The 20,049-nt window shown below is 39.7% G+C and overlaps 1 protein-coding gene across 1 annotated transcript in view; it reads left to right on the top strand.

The window, feature by feature from the left end:
* The window catches only part of PTPRO (protein tyrosine phosphatase, receptor type O), a 154,848-nt gene that overhangs the window by 76,536 nt on the left and 58,263 nt on the right, over positions 1-20,049 (top strand). Inside the window, exon 2 of the mRNA XM_017823944.1 lies at positions 10,770-11,043. Coding sequence (XP_017679433.1) covers positions 10,770-11,043 — 274 coding nt within the window. The remainder of the gene's footprint in view (positions 1-10,769; positions 11,044-20,049) is intronic.

Raw genomic sequence — 20,049 nt, 5'->3', positions numbered from 1 at the left:
TATGTACATAAGGGACCATGCTCTGAAGGTGGAGAGATTTAAAGGGGCACACTTGCCTTACAAAAAAAATATATTCGTGCCCAGCTCTGCTTTTTTGAAGGATCTTGTAGATACTGTCTATATCTAAGACATCTATATACATTTACAAAACTGATTCTAGTGACTTTTCATCATCTCATTTGTGGAAGAAGAACCACATGTATTTTGGTATGCTCATAGGAGTATCACGACAAAAAGCTTTGGTTCAGTCAATGAGTTGGGTAAGAGCTTAGGCAATGAATTTATTGCTTGAATTTTGAGTGCAGGAATTGATAAGAGAGATTTATTTATATATTTTGATATATTTATATGCATGTATATTTATACATTGTTTATATAAATATATTTATAATTTTTGTTTATAATTTATATATTTATAAATTATTATAAATATTTATATAAATAGCATTGCAGTTATTGAGAAATGACCATACTAAGACCTGCAAGTGGCAGTCAGACAACTAGACTATTTTTTGCCTGGATTAGTGTAAAACAAAATGACCAGTGTTCATGTATGGAAGCACCACTTGCTGTGAACTAAATAAAAGCCCAAGGGAAATCTGTGTCATCATCCTTCATCTTCACGCTTTGCTTTTATTGGTGACAAAAATACTTCATAAAATGGAAGAACAATGACATAAACAAACACATGGTGAACCCATATCTAGAAGTTAAGTAGGAAAGAAAATCATTGTCACTTTTAAGCTATGCATATTTTTAAATGTTACAATGATAGTATTATATATTGCATCATCTAGTGACCTGAAGGCTTTTTGTGTTACCAATGAATTAATGCCTGTGAAATAAAGCTCAGTAAATATTTACTGTGGGGTATGTCTGGGAAAGGTCATGTTGACTCATTTAAGGTCATGCTGTTTATAAATTCATCCATTTTAGAAGAGACTGTAAAGGTTTAGAATCCTGAGTTAAAATGAGGTAACAGTGTCCTAAAATTATATGGTTTTGTTTTACAGTCAATTCTACCATAGGGAACAGACTTCCCATTGAAGATTTCCACACAGCCTTTTCTCAGCTTATTAAGCCTTCTCTTGCCTGGCTAGCCATTGTCATGCCTGGGGAAAAGCTCTGTCAGGTATTAAAAGAGAAATATATAAAAGAAAACTATTGGCTAAGGTTTAATACTTTAAATTCTGTGTTCACAGGGTATGTAGCTGCCAAACCAGATAGAAGTTTAAGCTGTATGCTCTCCATACTGTTATAACTGAGCTACCTCAGCCAAAGATATTAGGCTGATGAATGTATTTCTAACCATTTGTCTGCATCCTTCTTGGCCACTGAATAACTGCCAAGTTTAAAAACCACATGACCACACCAGGGATTAATAATTTCTTTTAAGAGAGCACTGGACCTGCAGAACAGTGGTCTCAGCATCACCCAGTGAACCAAGATTTTACTATCCTTCAAATGACTTTTTGGCAACCTCACTCCATAAAAGACGCAAAACAAATTAGAAGGAAGTTTCAGGGGTTTATTACTCTTTGGCAACTCCAGAAAAGAGACCTTGACCTCCTGATTGATTCTTTGTATGCAGGGCCTGCCATTGTCACATAGGCAAAAAATTTATGGACATGCTTACATCTTTTGCTGAGTAGAACGCTTTGTGTGCTAAAAATTACTTGTCTTGCTCAGTCATGGCCATCACGTACTTTTAGACTGCTGAGAAAAGAGAATAGGTAAACAAAATTTGAACTTTATAATATCAATTTAGACAAAAAAAGATTAGGAGCCATAAGACATCAAAATGGCTTTACAAATCTGAGTTGCAGCTGCTGTCATACCATACACAGCTGATGTTTCTGGTCTCATCTGACTCTTAATGGAGTTTAAATGGAAGTTGCACAGAGAGAGAAAAGCATCTGCAGAAGGCAGTTTGTTTAAGGCTAAGTGGATAAATCAAATTCTTCAGATCCATCTCTCCCTAGATAGTACAGAAGGAGCCTAGATGATATGCACAATTTTTATTTTGATAAAATGGAGGCAGATTAATTCCACACCAAGTACAGAAGTCTCAGCATAAATGTTCTGACCAATGTGCCATTAAGGTGTCCTCACTTTGAAGGCAGCAGCATGTTTAGTCTCTTAGTTAAACTCACAGAAGCAGAATATTTAAGCAAGTTCTTGTGACAGCACACAAGTGGGTCCCATGAAATGTAAATGTGGTGACTGTGTATTAGAGTTGAAGCAGAAGGAATTATTATTTTCCTGGTCTGATAAACACGGTTGCAGAAGATTCAGCTTAGTGAGTTGAAGCCATTAAGCTGCTAGGAGAGGACATTGTAGCAGAATTATGTATTTCATGGAAGGTATGTAACACCCAGTAACCTGGGCTGTCATCCCTCTCATAGGCAGCAGCAGTCCTTCTCCCCTGGCCAGTCTCTTCTTTTGGGCAGGTGGGGTGGCAGTGTCACATTTGAAAAGACTTTCTAACAGCTGAGAATCCCAACCCATTTACTAAGCTCTTTGTATTCACTCCTCTCATTCGCTTCCTTCCTTCGCTAAAAACCAGGTGCTTGATACACTATGACCAAATAAATCCTGCTGGAGTTATCCCTGCAGGGGAAGGTGGCAGTGACAAGTTATGAGTTTCTGCAGTGTTGGAGTTTGGTGGTGTTTATGACTTCTGAGCAGCACGTGTGACAGAGCATTCTTATGTGGCTCTGAATTTATTAGATCTGTACATATGGCTGAACTGAGCCCAAAGCCACGCTAGAAATGAATTGAAAATCAAGCTGTAACCACAACTGCAATGTTCTGTGTGGATTTGCAATTGGCCTGTGCTGTACAGAGAATTACATCTCTCGCTAGTAATCAGGGAAATGGCACTGGCTGCTTGCCTCTTCTTGAGCACAGGTTGGGGAAAAAGCAAAAAATAAACCCACCAAGAAAAACAACCACCAACACCCCCTCCCCCAACCTGCACAGCAAATACTTTATTAAGCAAAAAAACCCATTCATCTGCAGGAACTATGTATAAATAACAAGAGAAAATCTCAGCAGGTTGTCTTGTCAGTTCTTGCCAATCTAGAGAACACGTGAACACCAGAGTAATTGAAGTACAGAACATCAGGTTCCACTTGGATCTGAAAGCAAACTTGCAGTTGAACCTGAGCAAGCAGTCTTTCAGGGATAGCCATACCCACATTATAGTTATGGCTTGGGGCAGAAAGATAATAAGTATTTTTGAGCATAGAATATGAAAACTGGTGACCTAGATTTAGACTTCTGTTTTCCTGACCATGTCATGACTCCTCTGACCCTTGAAGAAAGTGGCAAGTGTTTGGAGCTTTTTTTATGGAGGTTTAAGGGGCAGGGGCTGATAGAAAAATGAGTTACAATAAGGCAGACTGGTTGTTTAAGGTGACAGGGAGACCAAAGTGAAGTCAGCAGCTTAGATGGGGACACAGCGTACCCCACATCTGCTTCTGAATTCTTTGTGTCACAAAATCAGATTTGGAACAGAATTTTTTTTTTTCTATCAATGGATTCTGATTTCAAATTTCAAAACCTCTCTAGTAGTCTCAGAATTTTGAAAATACTTGGGAGCACCTTGGTACCTAATTCCCATTAAAATCACCTGCAGATACGGAACAAGGAGTTAGAATTCTGGAATTTACAAAGAGTAAATTCATTTTGTCTAGTCTGTTCTCTTATTATAGATTGACATGGAAAGAGAACATAAAGTCTTGTTCTCTTCCACCTTAGTCTCCATTTTCTCCAGGGGAGAACTTCCTCTCAGCTCTGGTCTTTGTAGATAATGGAAATGGCAAAACATTGCATTCTGCCTTTAAGTTTACTTGTGTACATAAGAGGGTATATATACACCCTATCAATTCAAAATTAAGGCATTTTCTCTTCTGTAGTACTCACAAGGTTCAGTTTCTACTCCCATACTCTCTGCCAGAGCATGTAAGATGAAGTTCAGCTGACACCAGTCCAGTCCAGTTCCTCTCAGCTGCACAACAGTGATGGAATAGGTCATGGTCACAGTTTTCTCATGATGCAACATCAGTCTTCATGTTCTGCTGAACATCAGAAATTTTCTATATGACTTTCTAATGTCACCTTTCAGCATCAGTAGTTGTTCAGAAGCTGTTTCAGCATCAGAGGCTTATATTACAGACTTTCATTATCTGCAGAGGTGAATCCACAATTTTGGAGCTGAAGCACTAAACAGCATGAATGAATTTGTCCTTCATCATCCACAAAACACATCTTTTCCAGTGTTCCTTTTCATCTCCTATGGGATGCTTTGAAATGTAAGGCACCTCAGAGATTCTTTCACACCATGGAAAGAGAGACTTCTTGTTAATATTTCAAATTATTCAAAATCTACATTAATTAACTGATTAATTAATTAACTCATTCACTCTGCCTTCTCCTTCAGCCTTATCATGAGGTGACCTGTTCTCCCTTTTCTCTGTGATGGAGAGCAGACTGAAATGTTGCTATGTGTGTTTTGACCTGTAGATGCTGTGCTGTGAAAGCACTTCCTCCCAACTGATGGAGAATGTGTACATTCTTAGGATAACATATATGTGAAGTATTTTTTTGTTTTCCATTCTCCCTAACTTGTTCTTTTTGGAATTTAACAGAGGAGCCACCTAACACGACTTCATCCTCCCACCTGGCATATGTACAACTCTGATCATTTTATGTTTGTTCAGGCGGAAATTTGCTCTTCTCTCAAAGACAGAGAGCTAGAGTTGACTGGAAAAGGGACAGTTTGGTAGAGTTAAGGGAATTGATGAGGCAATGTGATGTGTTTTCTGTGCCCTTTTTTGTTTTCTGTTATTCACACACAGGCTCAAGAGGGAAGATGCATTTTAATTAAAGCATGTGGTTTAACTGGCATGTTTTTGAGTACATCCACAAGGGATGGCTAATCTTTAATTGCAGAGGCTCTGTAAAGGTCTGAAATGAGGAAAAGGAACAAAATTCATATATTTCTTCAGCAGAATTTCCTTTCTGATATAATTTTAGTACTAGGGAGAAGATAAAAATCTAGAGTGGAGAGAAACCAAACTATATCTGCCTGGGTGTGAATTAGTGTTGTATTTGGGGTGTACATGTGTAGTCAGAATCAATAATAGGGAGAAATGCCATCTGTGAAGTTCTAATCTAGTTTTAAACTTTTTCAGCCTCACTGTCTCTGAATGTCTGTGCTTGGGCTTTGTCCTCTCCAGTTTGCACTAGAAAGATGGGATAGAAGTATATCTTTAGCAGTAATTTATTAAATGTTGGACGTGTTAATAATGTGGTACATAAAAGATATCAGCCTTACTGAAATCAACATTCTGGAATTTACTTAATGCTATTGTAGTACCAGTTGATTGTGTGAAAAAATATTTCCTTTCAGAGTATTAACTTCAGAATGACAGCAAAACATGGTGGACTGTACCTACCATAATGATGTTTGCATAAAAGAAAACACCCTCATATTCTGCATTTGTGGGCAGAAATGGGAAAAATACCTGTCCCTTTAAAACTGTCCCTCAGAGCAATGAAATGTTGAATCTCATTTATAAAACATGACCAGCAGATTGTTATTACTGGCTTCTTGAGACCGAGAATAGCAACAGTGCTGAGGACACTATTCATAGAGCAGAATGCCAGAACTGATGTGTTAACCTGAATCACAAATCATGAATTATTAAGAACTGCTGCTTTTGCTGTCTTTTCTCTTGTTAAAATATTCCTTTTTTGCATGGAAAATCTTGAATATCTGGGTTTGCATTTCTCCCATGGAGTATTTCTTTTAAAGACTATTTATTAAGGGACGTTCTCTACACAACCTGTGGAGATGCGTAGATAAAAACAAGAGCCCCAGAAATAAATACCCTTATTTTCAAGAAGTCTTTACATTTTTTGTTACAAGGCTGTAACATCTTTGTTCAGGCTCTTGAAGACCATTTCAAACAATCCTTTCTTCTGGGAGTTGGCACTCAAGTCTATGACTGCTCCAGAATTCACTGCAACGTGTGGAAAGCTTAGGATGTACTCCCTAAATTCTGTAAGGATGTTTTTACCTGAACTGTAGGATCTAAGCATGATAGTTAGCAATTCCAAAGAGACATGTTTTGCAATACTATTTATTTCTTAGGTACTTTCTGTGGAGGTACCTCTGCAAGACTAGAGCAGAGGCCAAGATCGTGGCCAATCCATCTTTGTTGTAAGGCTTGGACTTGCTGCAGCCAGTGACAGAGGACTGCAGGAATTTTGCCAGGCTGGGACCACAGTCCCTTCGGCTTTCAGTGCACTTTCAAAAGTCATTCCAATCTCAGATGAATCCACAGGTACTCTGCCTGAAAAGGTCATCCTGGCTCTTAGTCATTCCATTTAAGTACCTAAAATCAAGTAAGGTGAATCGTGGTGAGAATGAATCATCATATGATTTAGAACGAAATTAACATTATTGGCCACCAGAAGAAAATATATGAGTGTAGTAGAAGCACTCACGAAATAACCAGTATTTCCAACACATCCAAGAGATCTGGATTTAGTGTTCAATATTTTCTTGTAGTAATTGCATTGATGTTGTTTTTGTCCAGCATTATACAGCAGGTGATTATAATGATTCCTAAGAAGTAGATCCCCCATAGCTTTGGGGATTTCAGATGCCCCCTTTAAAACACTGTGATACTGCAGGATTTACTCTGTAAGAGCTGACAAAAGTCAGATTTGTTCAGGATTTTAGTTCCACTTGTTTAGCATTACACAACATGATGCAGTCACCAGTACTTTAATTTTACAGAGCTGATGAGCATTCACAGCTCCTCCTAAAGACAGCACAACATGTAACTACTTGCACTTCTGGTAATTGGGTTCTGGCACAATGTGTTTCAGAGTGAGACATTCAAAAGCTAGAGTACTTAAAATTAGTAGTTTTGCAACTTTGAGCTCTTCCTCATTCTGTTAAAAGGAAATGAACTGAGGATATAGACTTCTGAAAAGAGAACCCTGAGCTCTGCTGCACACCATTTATTTTCCTATTACTCTTTGAGTATTGTTTATTTCACATGTTGTATATCTCCTTGCCTCCCTTTCCTTTTTTTTTTTTTTTTAATTGGGACCTGGTTATTGGCTGGAAATTCCACTAGCATGACTCATCCCTGAGCTGAAAATTACTGTGAACAGGCTTCTCATTGTGGGATTTACTCCCCCCCTTCTTTTTCAGTTTCTAAGTACTTTATCATGGCACGAGCTTGTAATAATAAACTAGGAAGGAAGTAGGAGCTAATCATTTGGTTCTGAATGCACAAGCCCTGCCAAATTTCCCCACAGGCATGAAACAGCCGCTCAAGCTGTGACACCAGCAAATTAAATCCTGGAGGTAGCTGACCAGAAGTAATGAAATGTGTATTTACCATACTGATGCTGTCAGTCTTAAGACACACTGGCTTTACAATCTAGTTAAGTGGGGCACGTTTGTCACTTCCAGCGGTGCTTAGGAAAAATGCTCAGGTTTTTTCCTAGCCTTCCTTTCAAAATCACCAGCCCAGTTCTCTCTGGTAACCCTCACCTTGTACAACGTGGAAAACAGGATGACCAGAATGGTCTGTTCTTTTAAAAAGCTGCCAAAGTCAAATTCAAATCCCAAAGGAGATTTCATCTTATGACACGTTAATTGTCAAGTCTTTTTATCCATCCCTTATCTGCCACTTCATTCTATAATCCAAACCTTAGAGATAAAATTAATTGATAAGAGCTCTTTCAAGAGCCTATGGACAATGAGCAACAGATGTCTCCCACAAACCATGTGTCCCATGCATGCAGCAGTTTAAAACCTGTGAGCACACAGTGATGTGGAAGAGGGACAAATAATCACTGAAAAGGTACCACTCAAGAGAGGGATGCATTATGCTGGTGGGCACAGGCATGGGATGGACGAGGCACGCAGCTACTATAGAGATGTCACTTAAAAAATGCCTGTATATCATGGCAGCAGTGGTTCAAGAGCATCTAGATACGGAGGAGGGAAGTTATTTCACAGTCCCCACGTGCTTAAGGTCATAAAGGACTCAGAAAAAGTTATTTATTTACCCCAGTCAGATGTTGTCGTAGGTAACCACAGCGTTTGTCTGAGAGGTTTTATTTAGCTAGCAGAGGCATTCTATGCCAATTGTGCGAGGACTGTTCAAGAAGGTTAGTGAATCATTTTTCAGTGGTATTTGCTGTGGATTCACAAAAATACTGAGAGGGGAAAAAATGAAAGCACAGTTTTCAACATGGTTAATGCAATACCCATGGAGGAATCAAAGAATAAAATCACAACCCATATGAGCCCTCTCTGAAAGCATCAGATTATATTTTAGGAATGTCTATGACTCCGCAATTATATGCCTAATTTCCAGCTGTACTCAATTAACATCACAAATGATTTATAATACAACCAACTACAAGGAACTTGCTTTGAACTGTTTGCTGCACATATAAATTTTGTTTGGCACTTTTGGCTGTCTCTTCACAGCCAGGTAGGCACATTGAGTTAGGACCATGTGGTTCAGTGGCAAGGCCGAGGGAAGGCCAGAGTAATTTTAGAGATAACAGCATTCTTTTTCCTTTAGTGAAGCATTCAAATGCAAGTCTGTGGAAGGTCAAAACCCACAGACTTCTATGGGATTATACATGCACTTCAAGCTTAATATGTAGAAATAACCTTGCTGAGTCCTTGCTTGGTCTTCAAAGACAGCCTTGGTTTCTGTGATACAATGACACACATGCTTCTGATAAGCCAGTTCCTGTGTGGCTTTCTTTTGCTGTCTTCCCACATCAGGAGGGCTGAAGTAAGATTCATTCCACATTTCCTCAGTGCACAGAAAATGGGGAGGAGGGAGGATAAGAGAACCTCTGCTTGTTTTTGACTGGATCTAAACATGTTTGAATCTGTGTGAACTGAAATGCTAGACTGGGATTTTAGGCAAAATACAACCACTTGATCTGTGGTGTTTTGATCTGCTCAAGGGTCAGGCTGTTGAATTCAGGTGAGGCTAAGGAGAACACATGGAAGCTTTTACATAATTGTAGCCTTACCCTGTAAATCTCTTGGAGCAGTTGCTCTGCCATCTGTCAACTACTACCCAGGCTTCTGCACCAAAATATTCTTCCATTGATAGCATTGGCTTATAGAATTTTAACAACTTAAAAGTAATTTTTAAAAAGACTAATCAAAGTAAACCTCAAATCAGGAGTTAAAGTTGCATTGCCTCTGTTTGTAATTGAAGGGTTGAAGCTGTTTAGAGAAGTTTTCCAATTTTGGCCGGACTTGTTGCCTTGTCCTCATGTTGGATCAGATGAGTGGGTTTCCTTAGGTCCTTTTTCTCAAGTCTATAGTTTTGCCTGTAGGATGATACTGCCTTAGGTACACTGCAAATGTCAAATCCCAATGATAACAGCATAAATATGTGAAAAGATGAACTACTGTTGTTTAAAATCCTACACTCCTAGAACAAATGCTTTGTTCTTGGTGGGAGTTTTGTTGTTGTTGTTGTTGTTGCTGGGGTTTTTTTTTTGAATGCCAGGAGTTGGCAACACCATATGTGTGATTTCAAAATAGGGATCCTGGCTCCTGCAGCATAAATCCCAGAAAGATTATTCTCCTGGAAGAATCCCCAGTAAACAAAACTACAATAAGGCAGGAGGTAGCCAGGCTGCTAGAATTAATCTCTGAAGGAAGTATCGAGCTTTTTGGTACAGAAAGAACTTGACTGAATAAGTTGCAAACTAGCTATGGGTTCCCACCCTGCCCTGAGAGCTCAGCCTGTGAAGATGAAGGGGAAAGAGATACTGTAGAGTTGGGAACTGAAAATATCAGATATTACAGTTTTCACGGAGGTTAAAAAAATTCTAAGGAGTGGTGCAGTCTAATAAACAAAGACGAAACTCTTAATGTAAGCTTCAACTTTTCCTTCTCATTAGTTACCATGAATCTGTTTTGAAACAAGTACTTCTCCTGGTAGCTGATTTGAAATTAATAAAAAGGAAAGGGTTTTTAGCTGTCGATGACTTAACATGCTCATGATACATGGAAACAAGGTTAAATTGCTCTTTTCTCTCTACTACTAATAAAAGAAATATTGAAAATGAAATGCTGTAGCTTAGGAAGTGAAAAGCACCAGCCAAAACTATGGACATAGTGCTGAGAGCTGCTTATCATCTGGTACTTGCTGGAATGGGCATAATTGGAAAAGCTTAGTCAGTGCCAAGAATTATTCTGCAGTTGTAGGCTTTCAGAATATATTACAGTGAGGAATATATGATCCCGTTTCTGCAAGATAAAGGAGTCTTGGTTTAATAATATGTTTTTCAGGATTTAAATGACTTTGAGACTTTATTGGAAATCCTCTTGCCCTGACACTCTTTTTCAATCTTATCTTTCTTCTGCTCCACTTCACCTTCTGTCAGGAAAGAATGACAGGGGCTTTGTTCCTCGGGATGTAAGGAATGAAGTATCCAGAGCATCAGAAAGCACGTGGCAGAATCCAGCCTGTGCTGCAGAGAGACTGGCCTGATAATCAAGTGCCTGTGAACTATGTGGCTGACTGTGAATTGTAGTCTGAAATAATTGCTAGGATTTTATGTAAACTCTCTCAGGGAATACAAAATGTAACTTTATTGCAAATATAATATGAGTATCTTATGATCTTTTGGGAAATGCGTGAAAGCAAAATAATTTATTTTACTTCAGCAGACTCTTTATTCTTGTCTTGCAGAATGCAGAACCTTTCCAAGTTACTGTCCGAGAAGACAATTGTATCATTGTCTCCCTGGAAGCATCTGATGTGGTGAGCTCGTCCTCTGTATATGTTGTGAAGATAGCCGGAGAATCCAAGAACTACTTTTTCCAGTTCGAAGAATTCAATAGCACTTTACCTGCCCCTGTTGTTTTTAATGCCAAATACCATGGCCTGTATTACATAGTAACTCTCTTGGTAGTGAACTCAAATATGGTTTCCAAGTCAGCAAGATCAATCACTGTGTTAACCAGTAAGTAACACCTTACTCTTTTTTTCTTCTGTTTCTTGTCTTTTTGGGGGAAGGGGGGTGTTCCCCAGAAGTTCTTCTTGTGGAGAAGGTTGGGTGTGTTTGTGGGGTTTTTTCAGTAGGTCCTGCTTGTGTGTAGGATGCATCCCTGTGTAAGAATAGTAGGGAAGATATCTTGAGAAGGTTTGAGTGAAAATTCACAAGGTCTGGGCAAGAAGAAAGGAATGCCTGTAGGTTTCCCCTGGCTGACTGTTCCTGAACACTGAGATGTAACATGCTGAAATAGTGTGATGGATGAACCTCCTTTTCAGATTTTCATCCTAAATCCTTCGAACCAGGAGTTCCAAAAATCTAGTACAAGGCATGAAAAGTGTTGACTGACATTTCAATGTAAAGCACTCCTGTTACATGGTGAAGTTTATTCTGTTTTAAATGCTATAACAATGTTCTTTGATTGCTAATATGTTGAAGTAGTACTAAAAGTCACCAAAATGATGTGTTTCCAGCCAGTACAGCTGGAGGTTTTTGTGATGGAGACCATATTTGTAGTAGCTTCTCTCTTACTACCTCCAGGTACATTGTTCATGGGGGAGATGTGGGATTTTGTTTGCTCTGTCATCATGCAAAGCAGCACAGATTTCTGTGTGATTCCAGCTGTGTTTCTGGCTCCGAGATTGCTCCAGAACTGTTTCCATGTGCCAATGTGAAAACAAGTTGTAGAATATAAAATGATTTCTTCATCTGGAAAATGACAAAAATTTATTTGGATGGAGCAAGACCAATTTCCAGATTTTTGTTGTTTTTGTTGTTGTTGTTGTTGTTGCTAAATGGCACCTGGGAATCTATGGGTGGTTTTAGTTGGTTTACAGCTGAGGAATGATTATGATTTTTTGTACCTCTGTTGTTTTTTCAATGAGGAAATATCATCCACTGTAATAGCATTCAAAGCCTACTAAAGTAGACTCATGTTATTGAGTGTGCCTGAAATTTAGGACTAACGAGATTTTACATCACCTATATATTCTTCAGCCTTTCTTTGTGTGCTAAAGTTGTGCAGTGATGAGGGCAACCATGAAGAGTACCATGGGAAAAAAAAATCATGTTGTTGGATAATGAAAGTCTAAAGGCATATGTGCAAGAACATCTGTGCATAGTGAACAACTTCAGGGTTTGTAGGCAGCCTGAATGTCCTCTTCTTTGACTGCTGTAACCTTGCATACAAAATAACAATTCTAATCCAATTTCCTACTTTACATTTGTTTTCTTCAAAGAATATAATGGAAGCATCCAGTGTCACATGCAACTGAAAAAAAAAAGAGCCTCAGTATGGATTTTTAGCGGGTTTTGAATGCTGCATTTGCAGCTGTGCAACAGGGCTCTGCTCTTTCATTTCCAGAGCCCAGAAAGGTCTCTGGTAGCAGGGAAAGTGTGATCCAAGATGACAGATGGTATACACACTTCTGTGGAATCTCTGAGGGAAGAAGGAAGCCGACCAAAGCCAGCCCCAGACTTCCCATTTCTGGTTGAGGGGATTTCCTCAAGGTGTTCCTGAAGAAGCTTGAGGCTGATGGCTCCAAGGGGCATATCCCTTGTCTCTCTCCCTCCTCCACATCTTGATGGTGTCCTTCCTGATGGAAAGAAGCCCCTTTTCACCACCTGTCTTATGTGGGTGTGTGCTGGCAGCATCGTGGGGTTTCCTGCTGTGGCCTCTGCTGCTCACCCACACCTTTGAAGGACCAATGATTTTGGCAGTCAGCCAGCCCTGCTTGGGGAATCCGCGTAACAAAAAGGGAACAACGGGTTTCTCTGGTTTTGTCTCAACAGAAAGACAACCAGATTCACGGAAAAGAAACCACATTCCTGCAGGCAGCATTGAAGGATGCTTTACTGAGCATTAAAATAAATTGTGAGCTTCGGAAGGGAAAGGGTCCAATCTCCTGCGTAATATTTTTTGTCGGGCAGAGTGATGAGTGCTGGTTCTCATGTAGCAGCCTCTGCTACTAAGACAGTTCGTCTTTTGGAGCACAAGGCTACAGCAATGAAAGTAAATTTGGAATGAAAAGACAGTGTGGCAGGGTGGGATTTTTTAAGGCATTTCAGTACCTTTCAGCTTTTGAAAAGAGATCTTAAAACTCCTGTAGTGATCACTGGCTTCTCCTACAAAAATTCATGAGGTGATAGTTGGCTTGGGGTTTTATTTTCCTCTTATTGTTATTGTCCACTGCCTGTTTTACATAATTTTATGACTACTAATTAACTTGATGTTTTTTGGCAGACAGTAATTAGGATAGTTTCATATTTTATTTCATGCCTTATGCTCTCTCAGCCTGTTTAGCATTCTTGTTTTATTTTAACCATGCAAAGAAATAGAACTATCTAATTTATTCCATCTATATCTTACTCTTGAAATAATGGCACATTGCAGCTAACTTCTATGACCAAATTAATTCCTGTTCTAAGTTCATTGATATCAGGAGAGCTTTACCAGTGGCAGATTGGCCCCATTCATTACACTGGTACAGAATAAATCAAGCAGGATAGCCAGTGATGCCAATGTGGTTATTCCCAAGGCTGTACTTCGATTTTCACAACAGTTTTCTGGGATGTTCTGATGTCTGCAAAGGAAACTGTGCAGGGAGATGCAGTCTTTCAACTTGGCCATATGCTGCAGATCTGAGCAGTGTGTATTCAAATCGAGCAGGTCAAAACGAGACCAAGGTCCCTCAAAGACACTGGCTACTTAGAAATTCGGTGAGAGTCATGAAAGACCTCTGCTTTCTGATGGTATATCTTGATGACATTTCCTTTCTCCTATTCACATCTCTCAGCAGTATGCTACATCTAAGCAAATTGGCAAGAAATGACTATGTCTCTTCACAGGTTGAAGCTTTTGAAGAGAAGACTCCATTTGTGTAAGAGAAGACTTGTATTACCCCTTAAAGGTTTCTGGCCAGAAAAGCTTTTAAAAGCTAACAAAATATATATTTATACATCATGTCTGTGCATATATAGATATATACGTGTAACTATAAATACATATATGCGTGCAAAAATATGGACATACAAAAATATAAAATAACATTATATAAATATATATATAACATAGAATTATAGTATCATTTAGGTTGGAAAAGACCTCTAAGATCAACGAGTTCAACCATTAACCTAACACTGTCCCACTAGCCCATGTCTCTTCAAGTGCCAAATCCACATGTTTTTTGAACACTTCCAGGGATGGAAATGACTGACCCACTTCCTGGGACAGCCTATTCTAATGCCTGATCACCCCTTCAGTGAAGTTTTTCCTAATATCTAATCTAAACCTCCCCTGGTGCACATTGAGGCCATTTCCTTTTGTTCTTTTACTTGTTACCTGGGAGAAGAGACTGACCCCTATCTTACTACACTCTCCCACCCTCCTTTCAGGAAGCTGTAGAGAGTGATAAAGTCTCCCCCTTGAGCCTTCTCTCTAGGCTAAACAACCCCAGCTCCCTCAGCTGTTCCTCATCACACTTGTTTTCCAGACCCTTCACCAGCTTCATTGTCCTTCTCTGGACTCTCTCCAGCACCTCAATGTGTTTCTTGCAGAGAGAGGCTAAAAACTGAAAACAGGATTTCAGATGCAGCATCACCAGTGCTGAGTACAGGAGCATGATCACTGCCCTAGTCCTGCTGGAAACACTATTTCTGATCCAAGCCAGGGTGCCATGTTTAGGATTGCCTCAACTGAAGTGAAGCATCTTGCACTTGGACTTGTTGAACTTCATAAAGTTCTTATGGGCCCACTTCTAGAGTGTGTTCAGATCTGTCTGGAGGGCATCCCTTCATTCTGTTGTGTCGCTGCAGGCTTGCTGATGGTGGACTCAATCTCACTGTCTTATGTCATTGATAAAGGTCTTAAAGAGCTCCAGTCCCAAGGCAGAGCCCTGAGGGACAGCACTCATCACTGGGCTCCAGCTTTCTGGAAGTGTCTATCCAGCCAATTGCTTATCCACCAAATAGTCCACCATTCAAATCCATATCTCTTCAGTTTAGAGATAAGGATGTCATGTGAGACCATGCCAAAGGCCTTACAGAGTTCTGTAGGTAGGTAGTACTGAGTCCAATTTGCTGAACACAGCTTTGCTACAGAATCAGAAGAAAAAGTGCTATTTTGTGCTCAAATTCCATGTGACTGGTTTCCTATCTAAGAGCTGAAGGCACGCTCTCTGTTCATATCATCCTTCTTATGTCGCAGGTCAGGAAGCAATGCAAGGATGTGGGCTGTGCTCAAGCTGACAAAACCCTTGGGCTCTGTCTCAGTTTAATGAGACTGAAGTGTTTTGCTAAGGATGATGAGTTATGAGGAAAACCAAGCTCCTCTCAGTAAGCGATTGTAAATCCGAAATTAAGGGGCTCCAACTGAGGAAGTATGGAGAAACAAAAAGATAACAGCCCTTTATCAAAGGATATATGTGTACTGGCAGAACAAAAAGAGAACACAAAAACAACCAAACAATAATCCTGCACCCAAAGTTCCCTACAAAGAAAACAGTTCAGTACTTTCCGCCTTTTGGCGCAATTCTAACCACGGTCAGCAGGAGGCACTGTTGGGCTCTGGTGGTCACTGCGTGGGGCCCCAGTGTGCGGGAGAAGCCGAAAATGGGGATCTTTCCCCTCATCAAGAAGGGAAAGGGGAAAGGGGAAAAGAAGGGCTTTTCCCACAGACTCACACTGTCGGCGGCTGGCTCTGGCCGGGATTTCCCCCCCTTGGTAGACGGGCACAGGCCACTGCCAGCATGGGAGCTGCGGAGGGAAGGGGCGGTCCCCTGCCCCAAAGGTTCCTTCACAGAAGGGCCAAGCCTCTCCCATGAAATCTGAGCAAGTCCAGGCTGGGGGCAGAACAGGGCGCAGGAAAATGAAAGCAAACCGGGGCCAGAAGCAGCCAGATGACCTGGCTGAAACCAAAATGAACTTTGGAGCCCCTTCACACAAACACCCTCTCTGAGTCAGGGCAAAAGTGAAGTGCCTGCAGTTTCCCCAGGGGAGAACAAAAAACCCCTCACCGTCTCTGTCCCCCCCAAGTCTTTTGAGGGCCAACAGCTTGGAATGTGAGTCTGCTGGCTAGTTCTTTTGTGTGTGTCAATCACCCTAGCCAAACCACCCTCCCCCTCCCTCGTTCAACATCTTTTTTTTACAGTGATGCAGGGGAAAGAAAAATTCCCCACTTGGTTTTTAGAACAAGTAAACCTATGACAGGCTCTGAGAAGACATATTGCAACAAATATCCTTTGCATTACAACAATCTGGACTACGAGACCTAAACAAGGAAACCCTATAGTTTGTGGTCTTTTGATTAACATGAGAAAGCCCTGAAGAGACAAGCAGAACATAAATTTTGAAAAGGCCCAAATTAACATGGGAATCTCAAATGTTAGCATACCTACATGAATATATGACATGACACAAGGACATGATCCAAGACAGCCATCATGGCTTCACTAAGGGCAAATTGTGCCTGGTCTTCTGTGATGGAGTGACTGCAATGGTCAACAGGGTAAGACTGACTGTTATCACCTACCTACAGGAGAGAACCTGAAACCCTGACTACCTTTTAAAGGTTCCTGTGATGATTTTCACGAGAATGGTCACGTGAATCACAACCGTCCTGTCCAGATTCCTATGAGTGCAATTGTATTGTGCCTATCAAAGTGACTTTCTTTCCAGTCTTCAGTCTGGACAGTGTTAGAAGTAGTTCTAGTATCTAACACAACTATTTCAAACCTGCTTTCCTATTCTCTTGGACCTTCGGCTTTTCAAGGAGAGTGAAGTAACTCCAAAATTTTTATTCATTTAGTGCGTTCCAAAATTTGAAGGAAAGTTCCACGTTATTGCTGATTGATTTCAAAGTAGTTTATGAGAGAAATAAAGAACATGTCTGGGATATAAGTGACTAAAATTCTCACTCATCCTCTATTTTTTATGGAGCCCTGTTTTATTCTGCCCAGGGTGACTCATACTCATATAGCCTCAATTTTTTTTTTTCAAATTCACAGTCAACTTTTCTTTTTGTTGTGAAGGCAAAAGTGTTTGTAGATTTGAAGGAATGGGGGAAGCAGTCAACTGAAAAGCTATGGTGTGCTGTAGGAAAAATGTATCTCTGCTGGGAATTGGAGAAACCAGGATCTGAAGATCTCTGATGGTAATTAAGAGCAGCTCTGCCTGACTTTTATTTTAGCTGATGATTCGGAGGTTTGAGTGGTGAATGTCTCATTGTTTCAAAAGCTGATGATTCCTTACATGCATCACTGTAAAATATATTCCCTTTAGGGAGAGTTCTGCCTCAGTGTCTTCTACAAAAAATATTCTCCTCAAGAGACCAACAGGCCTGCTGCCTGGGACTCTGATCTCCAGCTCTCAGCAAGTAATTGGCATTAGACTTAGTTAATGCTCAGTTGTCCTTGTGCCAGATGCTGCAGGAAGTGATTCAGCAGGTTGAATCCTTTCCTCTGGCTTGTTAATGGATCAAAGTTGTTGAACTAGGAGCTTCAGAGGTTGGTTGCTTTTTCTTCCTCAAAGGATGACATGAAACATCTTTAAAAAGGCTGGTTATCTGTGGCAACCCTAATTTTGAAACATGACTCAGAATAGCATCTAGGTCCATTAATACTCAGGATTCTCTAGCAAATAAATCATGTTATCCTCTTTTTAAGGTTAAAAAACCTCTCTATCACAATCAAAGAAACAGAAAGAACTGCAACCATATGATTTCCTGCTGTAATTTCCATTGTAAGGATGATCTAAATGACTGGCCTCAATCTGTTCAAGAAAAATAGATATGCCTTTGCTCTTGTGATAATATTATTTTTTAGTTTTGTATCACGTTTTTATTTATCATCCTATGTGGCCATGTAGAAATTACACTATATACCATCATTGTTCAGATTTTCACTTATATTCCCTTCCATAAGCACATGGTATCTCTACTGCCTATCATAACTTGAACATTATGTTCCCAAAGTATTAAAAAACCAGCTTTTTAACCTCAAAGGAGGTTTCTTTCAGCAAGAGGTAAAACAATCCTAAAGTTTACAGTGTAATGGAAGCTTTACCCTGGCTGTGACTTTTCCCACTGGTCATATAGATACATAAATAGTGTCATCCTGGGGAGAAAATTATATAAGTCACAACTGCTTCATGTGAATAAGGGGGACTCCTGTGGGAGTTAGGTCACTCCATTGATGGGGCATCTTTTTTATAAAAGTCACAATGTGGAGGTAAATAGTGATTAATCTGGGTGTGAGTGTGAGAAGCAAGAGAGTTGATCTCAGTCCCATTTCAGCCACCCATATGTAGTGCTTGCATCTAAGCTACAACAATAATAAATCATTAATTCAATCTGTAGAGTGACACAATCTACAAATATTAGGATTGAAATATAGTGCTTATTTTTAATGTAACCCCCAGCCACTCCTCCCCTTCCCCAAATTGCGAAAAATGATGTGTCTGGCACAAATTGAATGCATTAATGGAGGATTTAGCATCCAGAATTTTCCAAGGCATTTGAGGAAGATGTTAGGTGCATTTATTATGCTATCTTGATTCTTGTGTAATGCAAGTTATATGCTAAATGCAAAATGCTGTAAGGTCCTGGAGAAACGGAGAAGCTGAATTTCCAATAAACAGATGAAATGGGAAAGCAGTTGCTACGGGAGCAGCAGATTCTGAGACACTAAGAAAAAAAAGGCAAATTTAGGTCTTGATCCTGCAAGCTTATCTGTGTGTGTAAAAATATAATCTGCAAGTCTAAAAATAAAGAGATTGTACGTGAAGAAGTACCTTAAACAAGCTATTAGAGGGACACTGAAATGGTCTAGGTCCCTTCTGTAATATGACTTCAATGTAGTACAGAGTGTTTATAAAGCCCTAAGTATTGTATTTCTCTGATTCTATAATTGCACCTTATTTAGGTTATTTCTTGGGAACTACTGAAATCTGTAACAAGCTGAATCCTAAATACTGGAAAATGTAAAATTAAAAAGACCAGACTGTTTAATTATAAATATAGATAGTGAAGAGTGGCATTTTACATATTCTTTAATTTTAATAACCCTAGGAGCAGTTAGTAAGTGAAAAACAGAACACGATGGTTATCTGCTGAGTGTTCTTTTAATTTCACAGTGTGCAAATAGCTTTTGATGTGAAGATTTGGTGCCAAAGGAAGTAAGATAATGGAAGAATCTTTAAATTGCATTATATTACTCATGCTACTCTGCTAACATCAGCCATGAGCAAGGAGAGGATAGTGAGTGGAAGATAACAACACGAAAGAGAGTCTGTGGTGATTACCACTTAATTCAATTATTGGTTAATTAAATCAAAGCATCAGGAGGAAAAATCATTTGGATTAAAAATGAATATAGCTTCCATCCTTTATTTGATTTGTTGTAGGAAGGAATAAATGGGGTAATTTAATCACTGACATAAGAGAGTTTCAGTAATTCTTTCGGAAACAAGACCTCAGATGTGAATGAGACAGCAGAAGAAAGCCCAGGGCACACCCACTAACATGAAAGACGACTGTGTGTAAGCGTTGTGCTGTTTAGAGATGGTTACTGACATTTAAACTACTGTCATGTGCTGTGTGAGCTGTGATATGAACCCTCTGGTCGTGTGGATAGTCAGATCCACTATTTATTTTGGAATAAGCGATGGGAAGAGTCTTGGCAGAAAGAAGAGGCTTTGTTTCCTGTGATCTGCTTTACTCCTATTTATTTCTAGGCTCTCGTGAAATGTCAGCAGGATTTTCATAGATCCCATCACTGAAGTGCCTGTTAGTGTCTGTGAGATTGGGATTTTCTATTTGTAAGTGGTTGATGTACGAATATACTGATATATACTGGACGGAGCTAATGAAGTGTCTTGGCCATGAGAAGTAGTTTAAAAGTCCCACACCATTGCATTCCCATGCTCTGACAAAGTTAAACGGGACAACGCGACTTACTTCTTAAGACTTGGTGAGAGATTCTG

The sequence above is a fragment of the Lepidothrix coronata genome, unplaced genomic scaffold (genome assembly GCF_001604755.1).
Source record: "Lepidothrix coronata isolate B3197 unplaced genomic scaffold, Lepidothrix_coronata-1.0 Scaffold107, whole genome shotgun sequence".
Taxonomy (NCBI): Eukaryota; Metazoa; Chordata; class Aves; order Passeriformes; family Pipridae; genus Lepidothrix; species Lepidothrix coronata.
This window is presented reverse-complemented; position numbering and strand designations above follow the sequence as displayed.